The 24441-nt window shown below is 45.9% G+C and overlaps 1 protein-coding gene across 1 annotated transcript in view; it reads left to right on the top strand.

Annotated features, from left to right (window-relative positions):
- LOC8040965 (sodium-coupled monocarboxylate transporter 2) overlaps positions 1–24441 on the top strand; it is a 107084-nt gene that overhangs the window by 45186 nt on the left and 37457 nt on the right. The window contains exon 10 of the mRNA XM_040208187.3: positions 18997–19106. Within this exon, the coding sequence (XP_040064121.2) occupies positions 18997–19106 (110 nt within the window). The remainder of the gene's footprint in view (positions 1–18996; positions 19107–24441) is intronic.

Here is a 24441-nt window from a genome sequence, read left to right as displayed (position 1 = left end):
TATAGTCATTTTAATTCTGAAATATTGATAATCCGATGGCTGCTGTTAATGTCAAGTCAGAACATAATGTTACTTATACATTTCAACCTACCTCGTAGGTTGAAATGTATTTCAGTATTTCAAATTCAGTATTTCAAATCATTAAAATGTGAGTTCTTGTTTGTCTTTTAGTCATGATATTTAAAGATATGTTTCTAAAATAAGTATATAACACTTGTAGAGTTTTCTTGGGTGATTTGTGAATTGAGGTATTCCTAAACTGGGCAAAAAAGACATTCATAGTATAAATACCTGAGACTACTTCTTGTTTAACAACCGAGTTTCAATATTTCGAACATTTTAAGGCAGGTTGGAACTTGGAACGCGAGAACATGTTTTGTTGGTTGAATCTAGTAGTAAACAATTGACCACTGGAATGACGGGGACAACCCAATCAGGGCGGCATCCGCAGCTTTTGTTCGTGAACCCCGGCACAGGTAAAAGCAAAAAAGCGAGCAAGATTGGGATACGTGCAGAATGCAGACATCATTGTTAACATATTTGTACCAAATTATTAGGCATGTGCCGTGTATTAAAAATGCGTCAATCTAAGTTTTGTTCCCATTTTTATACATCATTTAGGTTATCAATGCGCTTGTATAACAGTCATTGCGCTGTGCAATAGCGGGAAGTGTCCATGATCCCAGTCTGGAATATTTATATACCAGGTTTTTTTTTTTTTTTTTTAGTTCTTAAAGGGGCCCTCCGGAGCGTTCTGCGATGGTCTATTTATGGCGGTAACTCAATCTACAGGCCCTAAGGATCCTAAAAATTATAAAATTACCGTCATGCGCGGCGGATTTCCCTATTAAAATTGCTATCTCATTCCCCGGCACGCCCCCCTTTCTGAGATGACCCCGGAAAACGGGAGGGGCATCTCTATAGTCGCTATAGTCGGTTACAAGTCAAGAAGGTAGGAGAAGCTCCTCCCACAAGTGTGATGCGCCCGTTTCAAATCTCTCCGCAGTCGAAAGAAGAGTTCACTGGAAACGCTCCTTGTTCCGCTTCAATGGATTCCCACTTGTCTCCGATCCCACTTTTTAAGAAAGCGACCTTTGTATTCATCGGAGAGGGAACCGAGCCCCTCAAAGCAGCCTTTGTATCCATCGGGGGGGAAGCTAATCCCCGAAAGTCGTATTTGTTTCCGTCGGGGGGGGGGGGGGGGGGGGGGGGGAGAACTCTAATCTCCCTCTCGTGCCTTCCACAATGCTAAGTCAAAGTTGAAAGATAAAGCAAATATGTACAGAAAGGCAAGACCCTCCTCGCGCGTTGTCCGGGACGTCACGGAAACGGTGGGACGCTATTGGATGCAAAGGTGGCGGAGGGATATCCGATTCCCTTTGAGGGGCATTTGCCGCTACCTTCTTAACCTGTAACTGACTATAGCATGAGAAGGATTCCGGCGTCACTGCGCGTCACCAACGCTGCCGACCGCCGACCCGCGGAGGAATCTCTCGAACACGCGCGGACCGTCGTCAAGGGGCCCGGACTTTGTGCTCGACAGTCGTCGTTCGTCACACCGCACCGTCGCGCCACATATGACAAGGAAACGTTTGACTCGTTGACGTGGAAGGATCGCAAAGCTGGCTTCGGAGTCGGGATCCACGGGAAGAAGGAACACGTGTCCCGCAAACGCACGCCTGCAGACGCCCCGGGAAGCAGACGAGCCGACGCGCCGACGCATCACCCCCTAGCAACAAGCTTGCGGGGAGAAAACATAGTTCGCTGGTTTTGGAGCGATAATTGCGGACTATGTTTCCCGCACCACAATCAGTTTACGTTTTTCTCAAACTCTACCTTACAACAAGCTTAAAAAGTGTTGCAATAGTAACGTTCGCATTCACTGCGAGATGCAGCATTTCCATTGGTCAAGTTTTAGCGATGGGCAGGGAATGGGGGATTGTCTTCAAAGAGAAAATAGTCCCGATATATTTCTACTGCCATCTGCTTAATAAACAGTTTTGTAATCTAAAACTTTGTATACATATTAACATGCACCTACTACGCAATATAACAACAAAAACAGACGATCGCAGAAAGCTCCGGAGGGCCCCTTTAAAGATTAAATTGAAAACAAAAATGATGAAAGCTATAAAATGCGGTCTATGCCGGTGACTTATGGGGCCACGCGTGGACAGAACATGAAAGATGGTCGTCACGATAAGTTTAAAACTAACTAAAGGTTGTTAATTCATTTTTATTAGTAGTTAGGCGGGTCATGTTGCGCATTGCAAATACTGTTGGAGGCCAGATCAATTTAACACTTTTGAGAGAAGGCAATCGTGATATATTCGTCCATCCGTTTGAGCATTTTTTTTTCGCCTTATTCCGAAGCTCACCGCTGAAAGTGCGCACGGAAGTTCTCTCCACAATCATATATCACGAAGGATGACGCAGTCGTGTTTTGCACTTCGTCGCTATCTTGGCAGCGTGCTATAGGAGCCCCAGCAAGGACGTGCGGCCGAGGTATAGGCGGATGCAACCTAAGAACAATCTTTTAGCTCCACCCACAAGCGCGTTGCGCCCATCTGAAGTGCCTCCGCCGTCGAGAAAGTAGTTCGCTAGCAACGTTGCTTTTTCTTCCTCCAGGAAACCTGTCTTAAACTACTACAATATTTATTTAATTAATTCAGGACATTTAAATAAGTCAGAATACGTTTTTGTCAACGAAATAGCTGTTTAGTAAAGAAAGAAAGAAATTCATGTCCAATGTACCGTCTTCCCAATTCATTTTCTGTCCAAGATACTGTCTAACATACCTCTCAGCAGTGCTAAGCCTCGCGCCCGCTTCGAAATTTTCGTTGGCGATAGCGTCGCTGGATTCTCACGTTGTCGCGCAAAAACTGCTGCAAACGCAAGCCGATACCATCAAGATTTCGTGGCGTAACCTCGGGCACGTAAAACATGGTGCAAAAAAGCAGAATAATTGTCACGAGAAACTATAGCATCGCGTTGCTAAGGCCAGCAGCCATGTTGAGCTTTTTTTTTTTTCAAAAGGATCGCGATTAGTCCACAGAATCGTGACGTCATGAAAGCAATTGGCTGGCGTTTCTCGGCGTAGGATTACATTTTCCTCTGAGAGGCATTTCCGGTTTTTTCTTAGCTTGCAACCGACTATAGTGACAACGTGGCTGAAAGGACTACGTCTCTTTTCTAAATGCCCGTTCAAATACTTTTGCGACTTCTTGGAACCGTGCAGAGATGGCAAACTTAGTTTCCAAAAGTAATTAAATTACATTACTAATTACTTTTTGAAAACTGCAAAATGTATTTAAATTATATTACAAATTACCTCAGAATAACAGTAATGATTACTTTCTAAAAGTAATGCAATTACTTTTGCAATATTTTTCAACGCCTTGAGGCAGTAATTCGTGCTCATGTTATTTACAGTGCATGCATCAAAACGAAAATATTCCTTTTTCTACTGCGAATAAACTTCTGCGCCTGAAAGTGAACCATACTGAACAGTCTTTTTGTTGGCGCACACGACCTACGTGGCACGATGAAAAGCTTCTACTCTAGGTGTAACTCAAAGACAGTTGACCCACCGGTTTCGCGTTTCATTAAGCGCTCAACCTTCTTTGTTAAAGGGACACTGACAGGGTATTTATGCTCGCCGAGGGTTTTGGTTGTACGTGACATATGAGAGCCCAACTACCCAGAACACAATTTGCGGCTCGAGATTCGCTTTTTTTTTTTTCGCCCGAAACACGCCAATCGAGAACTGGCCGGTTTGAGTCTCGCTCACTCTCTTTTCCGTGGTCACAGGCCGTTTTCTAAGGTTTTGACGCGACCACCAAATTTAATCAAAGTCGTGGGTCATTGAAGGCATACGGTCAATATTAAAAATATAAAAAATATGTATATAAGACCAATTTTTTGTGGCTTCCAAAAAACTGCAAATACGTTGATTAAAAAAAAAAAAAAGAAGGTGGCACAGACAACCGGAAGCGTTCTGTACGTTCACTGCATAATTCTCAACATGGTGTCGTTTCGCGTATCGTGGGACAAGCGGATGGCAGCGGACGACGGGCGTTGGACCTCTACTTCAGAACTGTCGTTCACGGTACCGGCGAATTCTGTCTTCCTTAGAAAGACAAATTTTGCACCGATCAAAAGAACTGATATTCATCCCGTACGACACGCCCGACCAGCAAGCCGATTGCACGAAGACGTCGGCGAGCCGTCGTTTCTTCTCGTGGCTGAAGACATCGCTCGCTCAAACGTCAAGCACGAAGTGCGTACTTCGAGTTGAATACGCACGCGTACGGTTTTTCTACGAGGTGCAAACAGGTGCGAATGTGGCCTATGCGTGGTGCTGCCCTACTTCAAGGCGCGAATGCATGTATTGAAGGGAAATCGGCAGCAAACTTCCGACATATACAGTTTACCCGCTGCATTACTACGCATGATAATGTTCTTTCACTAACTCAGTGAAAGACGTCCGCTTCACACGCAGAGGGCACAGGTTCGATCCCTGGTGTGGGTGCACCTTTTTTTTTCTTTTTTCGTCAAGCATTTTGCGATGTTTACGTTTCTTTTTTTACTATGATCACTGAAAGAGAAAAAAAAAAAAAAACCACAATTGTTGTGGACGATACGTCGCTGAACTAAATGGTATGAGATTCCATTTTTGACACCTTCTAACTCAATTTAGTCACTTTCCACAAAATGCAAGGAGCATACTTTCCGAGCTTCGCGTGACTGTTCTACAGGAATTGCAGCCAGCCATTGATCCCGACCCGTTGATCCTTCGGAAACTTGTGCACTCTGCCGCACAATGCCACTTTCAGATGCAGGACACGTGAGGCAACTCTTCACGCAACATCTTGGGAGTATTCTTTTCGGAGCCAATCACGAGAATCCATCACGGCATTCAGGCACTCACTACTAATTGCCAACACTTAAATGTACAAAAACAACTCATCCTGAAGTACAGAACAGCGAGCGGGACAAACATAACTGCAAAGGAATCGCACGGCGAAGGAAACGCATTTCGTCTGCTACGTGCAAAGAAGGAAAATAAAAAAAAAAATAATAAAAAACGCACGGTCGGGTGTTGTTACGTGACTTCCGCCACTCACTGTATCCTCTCCATTTCTCTGTGCGGTGCGTAAGTTTCGGTTTCGGTTTCAAGCAATTGGGTTTTTTGGCTTTATTAAAAAAAAAACGAGACTCTTTAGCAAAATATTAATTGGGTAGTATTCCGACACCATAATGAATCGCCTGACAAAAAAGGAAAAAAAATTTTGGAAGGTGTCATTGTCCCTTTGAAGGGACACGACACCTGTCAGTGTCCCTTTGAAGGGACACTGACAGGGTATTTATGCTTGCCGAGGTTTTTAGTTGTATATGACATATGAGAGCTCAACTACCCAGAACACAATTTGTGGCTCGAAATTCGGTTTCTTTCCTCCCGAAAACCGCCGATCAAGAACTGGCCGGTTTGAGTCTCGCTTACTCTCTTTTCCTTGGTCACGGGCCGTTTTCTAAGGTTTCGACGTGACCACCAAATTTAATCAAAGTCGTTAGTCATTGAAGGCACACACTCAATATTAAAAAATAAAAAGAAATATGAAAACATTTTTTGTGGCTTCCAAAAATCTGCAAATATGTTGGTTAAGAAAAAAGTTCCACAGACAACCGGAAGCATTCTGTGCGTTCGTCGTCGGGAACGGCGATGGCAGCGGACGACGGTCGTGGGACCTCTACTTCAGAAATGTCGTTCGCGGTACCGGCGAATTCTGTCTGCCTTTAAAAGAGAAATTTGGGACTCATCAAAAGAGTTGGTATTCATACCGTACGACACTCCCGACCACCAAGCCGATTTGCACGAAGACGTCGCCGAGCCGTCGCTCTCTTTTCGTGGCTGAAGACATCGCTCACGCAAACGTCAAGCACCGCACGAAGTGTGTACTTCGAGTTGAATATGCACGCGTACGATTTCTTTACTAGGTGCGAATGACGCCAATGCGTGGTGGTTCGACTTCGACCCGGGAGTGCTTTTGCTGGAAGAAAATCGGCAGCAAACTTTTCAATTCACAGTTTACCGGCTGTATAATTACAGAGGAGGGAGTTCCCCCCGTAGCTCAATGGAAAGACGTCCGCTTCATACGCGGCAGCACCGGGTTCGATTTCCAGTGAAATCGCACTTTTTTTCTTCTCTTGTTTTCTTTTTCAGACATTTTGCGATGTTTACATTTCTTTTTTTACAATTATCACTGAAGGAACAAACGAAAAAATAACAAACAAATGTTGTGGACGAAGCGTCGCTGAACTGAAGGTATGGGATTTCCTTTTTGACAACTCCGAGCTCAATGTAATCACTTTCCACAAAATGCAAGAAGCATATAAATCAGGTAGCGTCCACTTTCCGAGGTGCCCGTAAATGATCTACAGGAATTGCAGCCAGCCACTGGTCCCGATCCCGATGATCTTTCGGAAACTCTGTCGCACAATGCCACTTTTTTTCGGACGCAGGACATCTGAACCAGCTCTTCACGCAACATCTTGGGTTTATTATTTTCGGAGCCGATCACAGAAATTCGCCACGGGCACTCACTACTCATCTCCATCTCCTCAATGTACAAAACAACTCATCGTGAAGTACAGAACAGCGAACGGAACAAATATAACACCAAAAGAATCGCACGGCAAACAGTTCCCGCTACGCCGTCACGCATATCGTCTGCTACGCAGAGGGGGAAAAAAAAGCACACGGTCGGGTGTAGTCACGTGACTTCCGCCACTCACTCTCTCCTCTCCACTTCTCCGACCTCCGTGCGCGGGTTTCGGTTTCGGTTTCGAGCAGTTGCGTCTTTTGGGTTTATTAAAAATATGCGCTACTCTGTTGCAAAATATCAATTGGGTAGTCCTCCGACACCGTAACCAAGCGCCTGGCAAAAAAGAAAAAAAAAATATATATATATATATATATATATTTTTTTTTTGGTGGGGGAGGGGTGTCCCTTCAAGTTGTCGGACATGGCCCGATAAATTCAGGCGATTGATTAATTTGTTCTCTCCAATTTTTACTAAGAATTATTTACAATTTTATAATCGCTCGTTGAGTAGCGTAGCGCGCATCATGCGCATTTGGGTTCGCAAAATTAAACGTACAAACGATAGTAATTCATAGCGGGTGTATACATCATCTTTTGGGACGCTGAAGTGTCACCGACTTATTAGATTTAACTGCCTTCGATCGCAGGGTTCCTCACACGTTTCGCGTCGACCAGGTGAATAAGCAGGGATTTAATGGAAACGACTCCGAAAGCCAGCAACCGTTTCTTCCTATCAGTTATTTTGAAGAAATGTTCGTTTACTGGTTTACAAAATTAAAAAAAAGGAATCAACTTGGAACTAAAAGAGACCAGCACTCACAGAACACGTTGGAACCAACAGGATACATGGAGTCGCTTTCACTGACGTGTTTGCTATAAGCGTGCGAGGGGTTCTCAAATTTCGCTGTCCTATTTTCAATTCGATGATACATCCCTTCTCAAATTAATTTTGTCAAATTTACAATGAAAAAAATACACCCCATTCGCCATGGTAGATGTTGTAGTGGGGTAAAGCGCTGGAAATTCTATTTTCATCATCCAGCTTTTCGTACTGGGGTAGAGAACAGCACTTCACCATCCCAGCGCTTCGACACCTCAGCGCCAAAAGTGTTTGTTAGCACGACCGCACGTGCCACGGTTTTAAGCTTTGGTAAAATGAAATATATCGCTTCGCCAAATGAACACAACGGGTGAAGTAGGCTTTGTGGCGCGTTACCCAAACAGCGCATGAAGCGAGCTGGCGAGTCGAGAGATCGAAGATCTGCACGGTCTGTCCCACCGCGGTGACGTCACAAACGATGATGATAATAGCTAGCGAAGCGCCCCCTGTAGTTCGCGCACGCCGCCAAAAGGTCCTGAGGAGTAGCAAGTGCGTGAACGGGTCAAAAGGCAACTCCGGTCAATTTCAAGGTATTTTAGTTCATCGTTGATTATATATCACGAGGTTCTACTCAATTTCTTTCCAAAAAGTGTTATATTGTGTTACAACCACGTGGTACAAATCGTGACGTCACGTATCAGGCAGCCGGACGCAGCTTGGCGCAGAGGCAACGTTATTAGATGAGCTCAGTTACGGAACTGCTCATAGGCGGTGCATGCACGAACAGTACCCCTCCTCACTCACCACGACACGCCAGGCGTCACTCGACGCGCCGCCGGACGGCTGCTTTGGTAACTGGCATCTATGGGAATTGGGATACGTACGTTTTGAAGCATGGCGTCTAGATGGCGTTTCAGCTCTGCTTTATGTTAGCTCTATGGAACGCACAGTTATGAAACGAAAATCTAGATGGCGCTTCGAACGACGGCAGGCGGATTGAAGTGAGTGAGGGGGGTACACCCTTCCGCGGGAGTTCCACAACTGAGGTAATCTAGTAACGTTGGTACAAGGGCAAAATTGTCGTCCGCTACGATTGACAGTCTACTACACCCAACGACGCCTGGACTTCCAGGCAGCAGCTTGCTTTTTAGCGCAGAAAAAGGCAAGCTTTCTCGGGTGCTTGACTTGAGAGCATTAGTAGGAACTGAGTTTCAGTAAACTACACGTAAATACGTCGCGACGGGTTTGTAGAAGTATGCCGTGCTCAGCGTCGCAAACTGGCTCTCTCGCACGCGACGGACGCTGGCGGCGATGACGCAGGCTCGCACGGATGCACACCTGAGCACACGAGCCAACGTTACTAAAACACTCAGTTGGAAAACTCACCCTCGAAACCCGAGCGGCCCGCGTCCACTGAGAGCAAGCTAAATACGAAAACAGCGTCCCCCTTTAGGGACGAGTCAAAACGTTAAAGTTGATTTCTATAGGTACTGCGAAATGGCACTGGGAGATGGCGCCACTGGCCTTTGCGCGACTCCACCTGAACCTAGGTAGCACAACTTTATTGAGCGCAGTGCATACAGGGGCTAGGCTCATCTGCCCACCTAACTATACAACACAAGGGCTCGACAGTAGGAAGGGAAAAGGGGATGGGCATTTATGGGAAGTAAAGGTAAGGTTGCGTTACGATTGGGCGCGCCTCTTGCGGAGTTCGGTCTATTAGGAGCAGCTTGATGCGCAGTTCATCTGACTGTAGAGGGACGTCCAGTGAGGAACGATGTCTTCTCCTCGGTCATCGAGGTGCCTTCGGAGTTCCTTGGGGGGCTGAAACTTCGGGCATGACCAAAACATATGTCCGATCGTGCCATCTGGGGGTGGGTCTTCGGAACCACAGCATCTCGTACAGGACCCATCGAAGAGTAGGGGGTGAACTCTATGGAGGAATCGTGGGGTCTGGATGGAGAGTGTCTGAAGTTGCCTCCATCGCCTGGCTTGCTGGTGGTTGAGCTCCGGGTGTGGTGGCGGGAGAACACGTCTCCTCTCCTTGTCAAATCGTGTGGCATCGCAGAAACGCGTGGGGGCTCTTCCGTTGCTGGTGCCGCATTGCTGTGTTCCCCGAGTGCGAATGCTCTGCCGCCCTCCTCCTCACAGTCCCGGCTTGTAGCTACTCGGGATGCGAGAGAGTGGGCAGCTTCGTTCCCCTCGTGGCCCGCGTGTGCGGGGACCCAGACCACGTGGTATACCGGCTGTTTTTGTCCCTGGGGGCGCGGAAGCTCCGAAGGATCTTACGCGCAGGAGAGCCTATCCTCCCATACAGGAAGCTGGTTGCAGCCGTCTTGGAGTCTGTGGTGACGGTGCCTCTGCTGCCTGTTCTACTGGCGGCAAGGAGCGCTATGGCGATGGCCGCCTCTTCTGCTTCGTGGATGTCGCGTGCCTTGATCGTCGCTGTGTACGATCCGCTGATGTTGTGTATGGCTGCGACGTAACTCTTGGAGCGGTCCGGGTATGGACTGGCGTCCACGTGGAAAGCCCGCGGGTCGTCTTCCTCCAGTCTCTGCAGCGCTCGGGCCCTGGCCTCTTGTCTCTGCTTATGGTGCGTGGTAGACATGTTCCTTGGTAGGGGTCTGACCACCACGGCGCGTCTCCAGCCTGGCTGCATGTCCCACTTGGGTGGGGGTACGTCCTTATAATCGATGCCGGCTCTGTGTAGAGTACAACGAGCCGTCAGGGTGCGCGAGAGGCGGGAGATCTGTGCCGCTCTCTGCGCATCGTAGAACTCTTGAAAGATGTTCTGGATTCCTAACTGGTCGAACCTCGCGGTTGACGTGTGGTTGGGGAGCCCCAGCGCCACTTTGTACGAGTTGCGAATGATGGCATCTATCTGTTTGCGTGCCGTCTTGGGGAGGTGCATGTACGGGGCCGCGTACGTGATGCGACTGAGTACGAAAGCCTGCACCAGTCGACAGGTGTCTTGCTCTCCGAGGCCATATTGCGCGCCTGAAACTCTACGAATCAACCTGGTGGTGTTGCCAGTGTTCCTGCGTAGAGTGCGCACAATCTCCGACGATCCGCCTGTGTGGAGCGGCATACCGAGTACTCGGGTAGCTGGTACTTTGGGGATGGCTTGTCCGTCCATGAAGACGAATACTTTGGCCAGCGCCTCTTTGGCTCGAAGCCTGCTCGCAAGGAGCAGGGCAGACTTCTCGGGGGAGCATTCCTGCCCTTCGCTTCGGGCGACTTCTGCCACCGCGTCTACTCCTGCCTGGAGGGTCGGGGTCATGATGGACGGTGGGGCGTTGGTCCACAGGATGATGAACCAATACGTGCAGCCGTGCAGTTCCCGGAGTGGCCGCTGCGGAAGAAATGGCGGCGTTACGATCGCCTTAGTTCGGTTTTCGAGTACGGTTCGAAGCAACTTTTTCAAAGCAAGCTCTATGGCAGTTTCCCAACCGAGTTGTTCTAGTAACGTTGATACGAGCTCACGTGCCTTCGGTGAATCACGTGACCAACGATGAGCTCACTGCTTGCGCCACCTGTAAACTTTGCTTAAAGGGACACTGACACCCCCCAAAAAAAAAATTTTCTTTTTTGCCAGGCGCTTCATTATGGTGTCGGAGGACTACCCAATTAATATTTTGCAACAGAGTAGCGTATTTTTTTAATAAAGCCAAAAGACGCAACTCCTCGAAACCGAAACCGAAACCCGACGGAGGTCGGAGAAGTGGAGAGAAGAGAGTGAGTGGCGGAAGTCACGTGGCTACACCCTACCGTGCGTTTTTTTTTTTTTGTTTTTTTTTTTTTCTTTTCTTCGGTAGCAGACGACAGGACATGCGGCGTGCGATGGGGCGCGTGCGGGAACTGCTCGCCGTGCGATTTTTTTGCAGTTATGTTTGTTCCGCTCGTTGTTCTGTACTCCAAAATGAGTTGTTTTGTACATTGAGGAGTTGGACATGAGTAGTAAGTGCCCGTGGTGAATTTCCATGATCGGCTCCGAAAAGAATACACCCAAGATGTTGCGTGAAGAGCTGGCTCACATTTCCTGAATCCGAAAAAAAGTGGCATTGTGCGACAGAGTTTCCGAAAGATCAACGGGATCGGGACCAACGGCTGGCTGCAATTCCTGTAGAACATATACGGGCACCTCGGAAAGCGGACGTTACCTGATTTATATGCTCCTCGCATTTTGTGGAAAGTGATTACATTGAGCTCGCAGGTGTCAAAACGGAAATCCCATACCATTTATATCAGCGAAGTATCGTCCACAACATTAGTTCGTTATTTTTTTGTTTGTTTCTTCAGTGATGATTGTAAAAATATATATATATATGTAAACATCGAAAAATGTTTGAAGAAAAAAAAATTAAGTTCCACGGGGGATCGAACCCGGTGCTACCGCGTGTTAACCGGACGTCTTTCCCACTGAGCTACTGCGCATCGCTTTTCTGGAGGATCTCTTTCCCTAGTAAAAATTCAGCCGGTAAACTGTAAGTTGGAAAGTTTGCTGTCGATTTTTCTCTAGCAAAAGCACTCCTGGGTCGAAGTCGGGAAGCACCACGCTTTGGGGACATTCGCACCTAGTAAAGAAATCGTACGCGTGCATATTGAACTCGAGGTAGACACGTCGTGCTTGACGTTTGCGCGAGCGATGTCTTCAGCCACGAGAAGGGATCAACGGCTCGGCGACGTCTTCGTGCAAATCGGCTTGGTGGCCGGGCGTGTCGTACGGGATGAATACCAATTCTTTTGATCACTCCCAAATTTCTCTTTTAACGGTAGACAGAATTCGCCGGTACCGCGAACGACAGTTCTGAAATAGAGGTCCCACGCCCGTCGTCCGCTGCCATCGCCGTCCCCGCGAGTCCCACGATACGCGAAATGACGAACGCACAGAATGCTTCCGGTTGTCTGTGGAACTTTTTTTTTTTAATCAACGTATTTACAGCTTTTTAGAAGCCACAAAAAATGGGTTTCATATTTTTTTCTATTTTTAATAATGAGTGTGTGCCTTCAGTGACCCACGACTTTGATTAAATTTGGTGGTCGCATCGATACCTTAGAAAACGGCCCGTGACCGCGAAAAAGAGAGTGAGCGAGACTCGAACCGGCCAGTTCTTGATCGGCGGTTTTCGGGCGGAAAGAAACCGAATTTCGAGCCGCAAATTCTGTTCTGGGTAGTTGAGCTCTCATATGTCACGTAAAACTAAAAACCTCAGCGAGCATAAATACCCTGTCAGTGTCCCTTTAAAACGGAGAAAAAAAATCCCCCTGATCGCTTTGATTATGACGTAGGAAGCGCAGGGTAGGTTGCGCCAACACGGCTGAGATGGCAATACTACTTTCGAAAAGTAATTAAATTACATTACTGATTACTTTGCAGAAAACTGAAAAAATTTAATTAAATTACATTACAAATTACCACATAGTAAAAGTAATGACATTACATTACAATTACTTTCCAAAAGTAATGCAATTATTTCGACATGACTTTTCAATACCTTGGGGCAGTAATTTGTGCTAATTTTATTTACAGTATATCTACCAAAACTCAGATCTTCCTGTTTACAACGCAGCAGTCTTATGCGCCTAAAAGTGAACCATGCTAAACAGTTCGTTTGCTGATGCACACAACATTAAGTGTTAAACATGATGAATAGCTTCTTTAGATCTGACTCACAGTCGACTCACCAGTTTTACTGTTCATTAAACGGTGAAGATCCTTAGTTAAAAAGAGATATGTTTGCGCATTTGTTTTTTATGAAGTTATACAGAGGAAAAGATACATCAAACGTTTCCATTCCGCCTCATACGCAATCTAATCATATTCTCCCCAGAGCACTAATTGACGTAATCCTGACCATCCCTCTCACGTTCCCAAACACCCGCAGAGTAAGTTCTTGCGCGTTATCACACGAGGGGGCTGGATACTTGTTAGGCAGAAGCGTTTCCTGCTGAGGAGAGGGACTGCGCGAGTTTCCTCAAATGTGTACTTTCCCAACAAACGGTGGTGAAATCTGCTCGTAGACGTATTCCAGAATAAACTTCCCAAAGAAATACAGCGAGGCACACCGCGAGCGGCGGCTGTTCTGCTTGATTCCCGTCTTTTCCGACTACAAAAAGCACCTTCCTGCCAAGGATACGCACAAAACGTTCTGGTTTCTGGACAAGGCATATGGGATTTACTATTCATTCCGGTCGTTCGTTGTTCACAATGGTCGAAGCTTACGGTTTGACCTTGCTTGACGAAAGAGCAAGAAGGCTGGAGATCTCCCTTAGCAAAAAGAGACCGTACTTCAAACGAAGTTGAAATATATTGAATACGAATATTCATTTTGTATTTATTATGTATTATTTTGGCCGCATTCGAAATACGCGCGTAATGTATTCAAAATACATTATAAATATGAAACAAAAAATATTTTAGATATACCAAAAATATTATTCTTTCACACTCAAGATGCCATTCGTGCATTAAAAACAGGTTACACAATTTTTTTTTTATTTTAATTTTGTCAGTAAATGGTGTTTCTGTGGTATTTGAAGGCACTACTAAATACATCTCACAAAGCTACATTAGAAGGAAACACAAACACAAACACCATGACGCACTGAACAGCTCATTCACAGACCCGTTGACTACTCTAGAGCCTTATATAGCCTACATATTGAAGGTAATCATTTTTTCGGTGACCACCTCTGCGCTTATTAAGGTTCCAAGTATTCGATCTTCTCCTCGGGAGTCTGTCAATGGGGAAACAGTGGTTTGAAGTTCGTGGACGATATCTCTCACTAAAACGCATTGGTACAACTAATAACAATTCGGCGCAGTCCCTAAAACAATATCCACACAAACGGCTCATAAAATACATGTTATTGCTTCTCTGCGTAGCACCACTCAGGACGAAGCGAATCAAGGCGGTTTCTTCACTTTAAAATACTGTAAACGACTTTATTTTCGTGAGGACCTAATTCTCGCAAAGTTCGCGAATCGCCTACAATTCTGAAAAATAGGTCCCGTTAACAATTCCGCCAAAATGTAAAAAACATTAAAATCTATATTGCGATCCCAGCGCGTCGCGAAAATTAAAATTTGCGAATTATTCAAAAACTCCAACTTTGACCTAAATCGCGAAATGGTGAGCCCGCGAAAAATAAATATTTTACAGTAGTTATTTTGCCTTTCCTTTTTAGTAGTTGACTATTTAATATGGTAGTTAATGTCACTATATTAAAGTGTATACTCACATCACGTACAATGGTGGGTGTACACGTTCAGTGAACTAACATTGTGCTAACAAAACCACGCCAAACGTATCTGTTCACAGCACCTGCTCAAGCTTTCCAGCATCAGCAAATGTTGTGGTTGTAGTTCCCGAACCCCGTTCGTGATTAGTGTGCAAGGAACTGATCAGGTGTGTTCTTGTTAGAAAAAAAAAAGCAAACAATAAGATAAATTGGGCTGATTTATCAGTGCGATGCTGCGCAATTCAACTGACAAACTAATCAAATGTTGTATTTAGGCGATTCAGTGTACTCCATATCTGCTTGAAGTGAACTTCTAGAAGGGCAGCTTTTCAATATTTTGGTAGTTTAAGTCAAACTACTAAAGTATTGCATTCAAAAGGTACTTATAGTATAACACAACAGTATTTACGATTTTCAGGTATTTTAAGAGTATTCTGCACGTATTTTTGAGTGTTCCATTTTTTAGGGTTGGAGTATATTTTGCATGAATTAAATAAATATTTCAAGAAATATATGTGAAAGGTATTTTGTGCCTATTAATTTAGTATTTACATATCTCAAAACGCATGAAGGGAACTTCAAATGTAGTTTAAGTAAAGGTATTTTAAGATGATTTTTAAAAGTATATTTTAGTACTAAGTAAAAAAAAAAAAGAAGTTTATATTTTCGGTTTATTTTTCGTGTACTTACAATTATGAACTGTATTTCAAATACACTCAAATTAGAATGTGGTATATTTCAAACGTATTAGTTTTCGCTAAGGGCTGTTTGTCCTGTCCTCTCGGGTTTTAAAATGTGTTGACCTCACTGGTGATGTGGCTTTCGCCTTGTAGCCTATAAGTCGTGCATCTAAAGGCTGACAGTGAGGTGGAAGCTAAGCGCTCGTTGGAACAGTCGCAGGTCTACTTGTCGCCACGTAACCCCGCTCTCGTTCATACACACCGGCAGAGAAAGGGACGGTTCAGGTGATTAAAGGAAGCCGGTTGATTGGGGCTGGTGAGCTCGTAGATCCCACCGCACTGTCAGTTTAGGGGTGTACGAAGTACAGTATCGTCGGGATGATGTGACGCCGTGAATCTTTCTTGACTGAAGTTCGTGAGCCGTGGCCTTCCAGCGATGTCTTTACACGTAAGCTTTTCACCTTCGCCTTTCCATTTCGGCTTTGTGCTTCGGTCGAGTTCTTCGTACGAGGCTTTGCGCTCAGATGGCCGTCGTTTATTTTCTCTGGCGTCTAACGACATTCACCATGCAAAATAATTTTTCTCTTTTTCTCAAAGTTCGCAAACCAACATTCTCATTTTGGACAAAAGTAATATCAAAAGTAATAAGTAATTTTGTCGAAATTACTGCCTGAAAGTAATTCATTACATTACTAAATTACCAACCTATAGTCGGTGATAGGTCAAGAACGAAGTGGAAGCTCCTCCCACCTCTCTCCACTTTAGTAGAGCGAACGGCGGAGAGGAGGTCGCTTCCCTTTCAACGTTCGCTCTATTAAAGTGGAAAGAGGTGGGAGGAGCTTCCACTTCGTTCTTGACCTGTCACCGACTATAGAAAAGTAATGCATTACATTACTCATTATCACAAGTAATTTAATTACTGTAATTTCTTTACAGTAATGTCATTACTGACATCTCTGCGACATGGGGGTACTGACTCTCCTGTTAGTTACGCTGCGCCTTGCCCGCTAGGATTAGCTTGCTCGCCTGTTTCATGACCGCAAAAACTGATCTTCAGTCAACATGTACGTAACACTCAAACGGCGGCATATGTGAGGTGCTTCAGGTTGCACAGGCCGCTTGAGTGCGTGATCTATCCACCGCCGTATCAAACGCACGTTAGCGGTGAATAAATACGCACATCGAATGGACCTTTTCCATATACACGAACTCATGTTTACAAACAAACCGAAGCGCCCCTAGCGGACGCCACCGGCGCCGCGCATGCGCGGTGGACGGTGGGCAAGAAGCCCGCCGTCGCCCATAAACAAACCATTGAATTGCGTTGTTTTCGGCGACGGTGGGAGTCCCCGTGCTCTTTTTCGCGTTGGAATTGTTGATTCTACGTCCTCCTAACAATGTCTGACTACTTGAGCGGCTTCAGCAAAATTAACGAGGCAAAACTGTGCGTGAATAATGTGACTTGCGGCGATTCATTTCACGTGGACGCCGCAGTATGGGCGCTAAAGCCTGACTCGCACGATAAGATTCTGCTCGCTATTTTCAGTCGCGACGTCGCTCGGGCTGCAAAAGCGTGGACCGTAGCTGAGATGGTGGACGTCGATACTGAAAACCACAAGTAGAATCGGGCATTATAAATCGGTGATGGCCACTGGTAACAATGATCAATATCTTCTTGCATCTACTGTTTACACTTCTTACCCCAACAAACCTTCAAGAGTGTTTTGAGGCCTGCATTTAGTTCTTAACGCTATTACCGGGTCAACGTTTGGTTTACGGGCCGCTGTCGTTAGAACGAGCTGACGACAAAAAGCAGACAAGTTTGAAAGAGCAGACGACAGTTCGAACGCTTGCGGCAAGAAGCACCACGTCCCGCGTCAACAAACCAATGGAATGTCACGTTGCCGGCGTCTGTGTGAGTCTGCATACTGTTTTTCGCGTTAGAATTGTCTATTCCACGTCCTCATAGCAATGTCTTACCACTTTAATCGCCTGAGCGAAATTATCAAGGCTCGTTACACCGCTAAACTTTGCGTTAATAATTTGACGTGCGGCGATTCATTCGCGTGAACGGCGCAGAATGGACGCCAAAACCATGATAAGATTCTTCTAGATATTTTCGGTCGCGACATCGCTCGTGCTGCAAAAGTGTAAAAGGTAGCGGCAATGGTCGACGTCGATACTGAAATTCGGAAGCGGGACCAGACCAAGCGTAACAAGTTGGTGATGGCCACTGGTACCAATGATCAACATCTTGTATCTACTCTTTACACCGAGCCTACATAAGTCTTTTGAGGCCTGCAATTACTTCTTATTGCAATCACCGGGTCAAAGTTTGGTCTCAGGGCCGCTTTTGTTTGAACGAGCAGACGACAAAAAGCAGGCTCGAAAGAGCAGACGAAAGTTCGAACGATCATGCGGCCGTGTGAATTTGAAGACGCACCGAACCCGCGGGTGGCCCGGACAACTTGGCGGTTTTCTCTCGTTCATGTTGGAACAAAACAAATACATCTGCCGACCACAAAGTGTTGCCTGCACAAGCAATCGTAGTTCGACAGCGTGTGGTTTACCCTTTTCACGGCTACTATCCACGTACTCGGGCAAGCGGAGCGGGAAGAAACACATGAAAATTGATCTTCAAACCTTTCCAGACACTTTTGGTACAGTCCCCGTCGCAGCATTTTGACGAGAACGCAGGTTTTTTGTCTGGTTTATCCGAAAATAACACAAGAATGCATGTCTCACACGGCGACTTCTGCCCACCGCCCCAGACCGGAAGTGCGACCGACGCGCCACCACCGCGGCGTGACGTAGGAGAGTTGAGTTCGTGTATACCGACGGCATTAGGCGGTGGCTGCACGAACTAAAAATCGAGGAACTTACCTACCTTTGCTACCAATTGATAATGGGAGCCACGCCACCATTTTCTTCGCTCTATGAGCTGGGGCGGGTGCCCAACGTGACTTTAAAGAGGGGGCATCCGCGGCGTTCACCCAAACGTCGTGTTTTTCCTTCCGACCACTTTCTTTTTTTTGTGTGTGTGTAACACAATTATATATATGCTACAATTACGTGTTCTACTCGCTGATCCACAGCCTTCTTCCGAATTTCCTCGATTTTTCGTTCCGACTTCCGCCGCTTGGCATCGGGCGCTCACGCGTGCGCAGAACGCTTCTCAAAAAAGTCGATTGGCTCTGTCGTTTTCCGCGCATCACGTGCACGTCCTCCATGCACAAGCTAAGCTAGCTTATCTGCTTGCACCGGGGAGAAGATGGGGTTCGGGAATGTTCACTCCGCGGAAAGGTGCTGAGAGGCTGCATTCACCATACTTCGTTATCTATAACCGCTGTGTGTAGCAGCGATTTCGGCCCATTTTACTTTTTATTTAGGGGAGCGAGGGAACTGACGGTAGATATCATGACGTCAATTTCCTAGCTAAATTTAGTGGGGAAATTCAGTTTCCTTACAAAATTTAGCGGGGAGATTGACGTCATTGCACCTGTCGTCACGTGACCTAGGTACAAATTTAGTTTCCCCGACCATGTTTATCTGTTCAATGACACTCGGGTAAATGTGGTGAACAATTATGCTGCCGAATGGTGTTTGTGTTAACTTTCCTGTGACGCTCGCCTCTTTTCTTGGGTTTCAGCACGCTGTCATCGGGTTACAATGCCCTGGCGGCAGTTACGTGGAAAGACTTTATTGAACCTCGGGTCGAGTTTTCTGAAAAGAAGGCCGTTTTCGTCACGAGGGGCATCGGTAAGTCTCTATTATAAATTTGAAATCGGCGGGATAATGACCCAGTGAGAGTGGTTCACGCCACAGTTCTCAGATGTCGCCACCGGACCACGTCCACCGCAAGACCTCGCTGAACATCATTATTTTTTTATTTTATTTTTCACTTCAATTATTACAAAAACGAGTATCTGAGTTTTGAGTAAGGTTCGGCGGAAAACTCTGGCTGGAGGGGGTTTCGAATCCAAAACTGCTTGGTGTGGTCAAATAATTGAATGATCATCTTGAAATAGATGATCGTCTGGAAATTGTATTCTCTTATAAACGATTTGGTGTCCACGTTGCTACAGATCTATAATAAAAACACAGACCGAGTATGTTGTAAACAGCATAATCGCAAGCTCAGATGCATAAGACGCAATTTTCCTTTGGGCTCACCTTCTTTAAAACTATTGCTTTACAAAACGTTAGTACCAACTCGAATATGCATGCTCAGTCTGAAATCCTGGTACAAGCATTTGTACTAAGCCGTTCAAAACCGGTCAGCACGTTTGATACTTTCTAACTGCCATCCTACATCAGGTGTCACATCATTAAAATCGAAACTCTCCTTCCACTCATTTCCATCCGGTGTTTCATCTCTCGTCTATGTTTACTTCAGAAAATCTATTACAATAATTCCAGTCAAAAAGAGAAGATAATCACTGGTTCTGTCCACACATCTTTGCTCCTCAACCAGAACTGCAAAGCTGGCACACGCGATCACTGCGTAAAAACGTCGAAGAACAAAGACAAAGAGTAGGACTTGACACACGCAGCGCTACTGTCAACTAAATTTTATTTGAAAAAAAAAAAAGAAACACGCACATATGTACACATTTTATTAAACTTTACTCTAAATCAGTCTAAACTCGCGCGGTGACGCACTGATGCAGCCTCCCCCTTTACCCTGTCTTTCGGCGCTTTTACGTGGTGTGGTAACCATGAACACCAACTAGCCCCCTTGTACATTTTGTTACTGGTACATCCGCATGTAATACTACCCCTTTTACGGTTAATTCTCTCATTCCCAAAACACCTTGTGATTGGAACCACCTTCCCCTTTCTATAAAGCTACAATAACAGATTGTGACGGGTTTGTGTGTGCACTAAATAATTATGATTCCTGCTTCAGGCCCATGTAACAATTTTTTAATTGTGTTTGGGATGTCGAATTTTTTTCTCCCCGGTAATAACAATAATCAACCAATAAATAAATGAATAAACGAAGCAACGTGGCTGCAACGCCGTGTTGTTGAAGGAGCGGTGACAGCAAGCACAATACCGGGCTAGAGGACAAGTCTTGTACAGGGTGTCATCGTCAAAGGTAGGGTGCCTACATGTCTGTTTGTCTCAAGGTGAAGACATCCATTGTTGCCCTCAATGTGCCAGCGCGTGACTCTGGCGCACTCGATGCGTGACTTGGGCGGTAAAATGGCGTCTATGCATTAGCCAAAGCTACGCGCTCGAGCTGAGTGACACCAGATTGCGCGCACTTCAACATTCACAAAAAAATGATTGGGCGGAAAAATGGCTGAGATGTCACCACTCAAGCAAAAGCGCGCGTGTGTATGAAGGCAGTCTAGCCAAGGGATCTCCGACCTGCCCCCAAGCGGCAGGGACAACGAAGCTCGATGGGAGTCGCTGCAAAGCGGAACACTACTGCGAGGGAGTCAAATCGATCAAAATGTAGGCCATCCCTATTGTGACAGCGTGCGCAAGTAGGTCGGGATATATTATCTAAATATATCGTTTTCGCAAAAGCAGAACAGGTCGCAGTATCTTAGACCTTTTTAGAGCGAATCTGGTTATGGCTACGGTTCCGTGGATTTTTCGTGTGCGTGACCAAAACCTCTACGCTCAAACCGCCGCACGCGCCGCACGCGCACGCCTTCCCCGTATAAAAGATTCGAAGTAAATAACCGAAATAAAGCGTTGATGAACGCGCGTGCAAGATGCGATTTGTTTTTATGATTTTGCTTTAGAATAGTTACTGCTGCCATAGCCTCCTCTATAAGGAGTATATTCACTGGACGCCATATTTGAGGGCGATGTTTAAAGCGCATGCTCAGAACGAGCTCACGTTGATAGGCTGCTAAGACCGCCAACCTTGATGGTTGGCGTTCTGCCAGCCATCAGGTTGCAAAAGAATTGTGGAAGCTCGCCCTTAGCACGCGCTCAGCAGGCAGTTCGACGACGGAGCCATAGTGTGCCCGGTCGCAGATTTGGAGCGCGAGGATCTGGTAGCACAGAGCATCAAAAAGCCATTTCTCGGGGAACCTGGACGTCAGCGCACAGCTTTTGCAGCGGGGATCGGACCCGATTATATCAATTGATATCTGAACGTGCCCAAGAGGTTCGGGCATCATACCCAGGATACGGGGAAACGGTCGCCCCGTTTTCCCGTTTCCTAACGCGCCGGGCGCGTCGCCACCACTTGCGTCATCTATCGACAGCGGTGGCGGGATGGCCAGTAACTCAGTGGGGCGAAGTTTTTTTTTTTTTGTTTTTATTTTTTTTATTCCGCAAAATGTCAAGCGGCGCACTATTTTGCTGTTAGCAAGTACTTATTCTACATAAAACTTTCGTTCACTGTGCAAAACTTAAAAAAAAAAAAAAAAAAAAAAACTGAATGCATTAGCAATAACTAGCACTTGAAAAAAAAATAGTATCCCTATTGGAGTTTTCCACTATAGACCCCTTTCAAAAAATTTGGCAACAGCGAAAATCCGCTGAACGAGTCCAACAACATTGGGCGGCCGGCGCCATTGGGAAGGACCCTGTTGCGGCCGGCATGGTTGTTTTGACTGTAGCGTTCTTGTTTCGTCGATCCCTTCGCCTTTGTATGGATGCAGGTAGCGTTTTCCCGATCACGGGTTGGGTAAACGACCTTTCCCAGCTCCCAGCCGTTAAAGATGATGAGGTATATCGCTTCTTCAAGAGCCGATCGGACTCGGAACGACAATTCGGCAGACGTTACAACTTTCTCGTTGAGGGGTTCGTGGTCGCCGCATCTATAAAGGCCAACTACGCACGAAAAAGGTAATTACTAAGATCTTTATAGTTACGACATCAAACATGTCATCAAAAAATGATAGGAACCGGTTATAATTTACGGACTGTAGTTAGAAGTCGCCAGTACTCTCCGGATGTGCGACAAAATAGGCGCAGGGGTCCCGCTTCGCTCCCGCTTCGCTCCCGCTCGGACAGTCGCGCAATGAAGCACACCGCATAAAAGCGACGAGCGAGCGACCAAGGCGGTGAGCAGGGTGTCGAACCGGAACCGAACCGAACCGAAAACCGGAACAGAACCGTTATTTTTAGCCGAACCGGAACTGAACCGAACCGAAATCTTCGCCGCCATCTTGGAACTGAACCGGAACTGAACCGGAAAAAAATAGAACGGTAACCGGTTCAAAACGGTTCGCGGTATCTTTTTTTTGTTAGTATTACAAATTTATTATTTGGGAATAAAAAAACTGGCAGCTGTATTTCTATATTGATCAAATCGTCATATGCAGAATTGCAATGTATAATAAATCCTGGTTTTCTGCGGCGCTTTCTTATTGGCACTATGAATAGCCATGTGTCACATCGTCACGTGACGTCATAATGTCAAGACCTGCTGTCAAGTAATGTCACATCACGTGACCCCGTGACGTCACGTGACTCACCGCGTAGATTCAAATTGAGGACGTCGCTAGATCTATTAACGTTGTTGATACAGTGACGTCACATGACATCACAACTTCGGACTGAGAGTCACGTGACACCATGATGTACCCGATTGTCATGATCCCGAGTTGAATGCTCTAATTCATGAAAACCAGCATCGCCAAACATTCGGGTGACGGCTCGTGTTCAACTCAAAGATTATGATGGGCCCGAGTCCCACTAGAACTAGAAACAGAAACAAACGACAGCGACAAGCCTCAGACACATGCAGCATGTTCGCGATGGTACCTTTATACGGCTTTGAGTTGTTCGGTGCTCGCGAAGTTAGCACGAGCGTTTACAAGCCTGCAAATGGTACCATCGTGTGCATGATACTCGTGTTTGAGCATAGCCTTCTTTATTCTACAAAGCCTGTCAAATCGCGAAATACTCTGGTTTAAGGCTAGCCGCTGTCGTTTGTTTCTGTCTGTCGCTTTAGTGGGGCTCGGGCATTGTAGCCCAACTAAAACTATATCTGAAGATCAGCCCATGCTCTCTGCTTTGCCAACCCTGCGTATGACTATGATAAACACTGACGGTGTGTATATTAGGATCAGATCACGTGGCTGATAGTTCTAATTGCGAGTTGAGGAGGGGAATGCTGTTTCATTTCTTTCTTTCGACTGTCTGCCATTTCGCGGAGGGGCAAACTAATGGATGCTTTTGTAAGTTATCAACGTCAGGGATTACATCTTAGCGGTATTTATTGAACTTAAGGTAAAAAAAAAGATGCTGCACGACCCATTTTACATGTATGCACACCATTGAGGCTCCCAAACATGTTTTCGTTATTGCTGAACTGCCTCAAAAAGTTGTCCCGAGAATAGAAGTGTTAAAGGGTCTAAATGTGACGTATTAGTCCGACGTTACATGGAACTATTAGTGTGTACGGGAGGGATACCTGAAAAGAAAGATCCTAGTGGCCTCAGGGGGATAGCAGCCGCTCTAAGTCTCACAGGAGTGTCGTTCTCAAGTTCTCCAAGTTTCGACCGCCCTGTATTTTGTTTAAACTTCACAGTGTGGTGCAAAGTAAAAGCAAGGAAAAATTACTGTTAACAAGTGACACAAATATAATTGTCGAGTGAACACCACTCAATACGGAGCAGGCAATCCCTGAGGAATAAAAAGTATCTTGAGGAGCAACTAAAAAAAAAAAAAAGGGAGTGGGGAGGGGGGTAGTTTTAAAACATACTGTGTCGTAAAGATCCCTCTGCCCCGCATTTTCGGCGCAGACTAGAAAGCGTGGCCTGGAGACGGTAGTGACAGATGGGTAGTTGGTAAAACTTTTATTTGTAAAAACACTCTTGCCAGAAAGCACGTTTTCGTCGTGCGAGTTACTCGCGCCGTGCCTAACGACGATGCACCAACAAGAAAAATGTGTGCCTCTCAAATACACAGCTTGCACTGAGCGCGAAACTTTTGCAGCGTGCATTTTCCCCCAGCGGATTTGATATTCTCAGCAAGAACAACTCGCAATGACAACCACTACCTAGTGCGATTACGTCACGTGCAAACCATGTTAAATACTTCAGCTTTCTGGTGAAGTGCGACGTTCGCAACACCAGCAGTAGACGTCCAAGGTGTAAAGTTGTGTAGTATTTATAGC

The sequence above is a fragment of the Ixodes scapularis genome, unplaced genomic scaffold (assembly GCF_016920785.2).
Source record: "Ixodes scapularis isolate PalLabHiFi unplaced genomic scaffold, ASM1692078v2 PGA_scaffold2__306_contigs__length_199485367, whole genome shotgun sequence".
Lineage (NCBI taxonomy): Eukaryota > Metazoa > Arthropoda > Arachnida > Ixodida > Ixodidae > Ixodes > Ixodes scapularis.
This window is presented reverse-complemented; position numbering and strand designations above follow the sequence as displayed.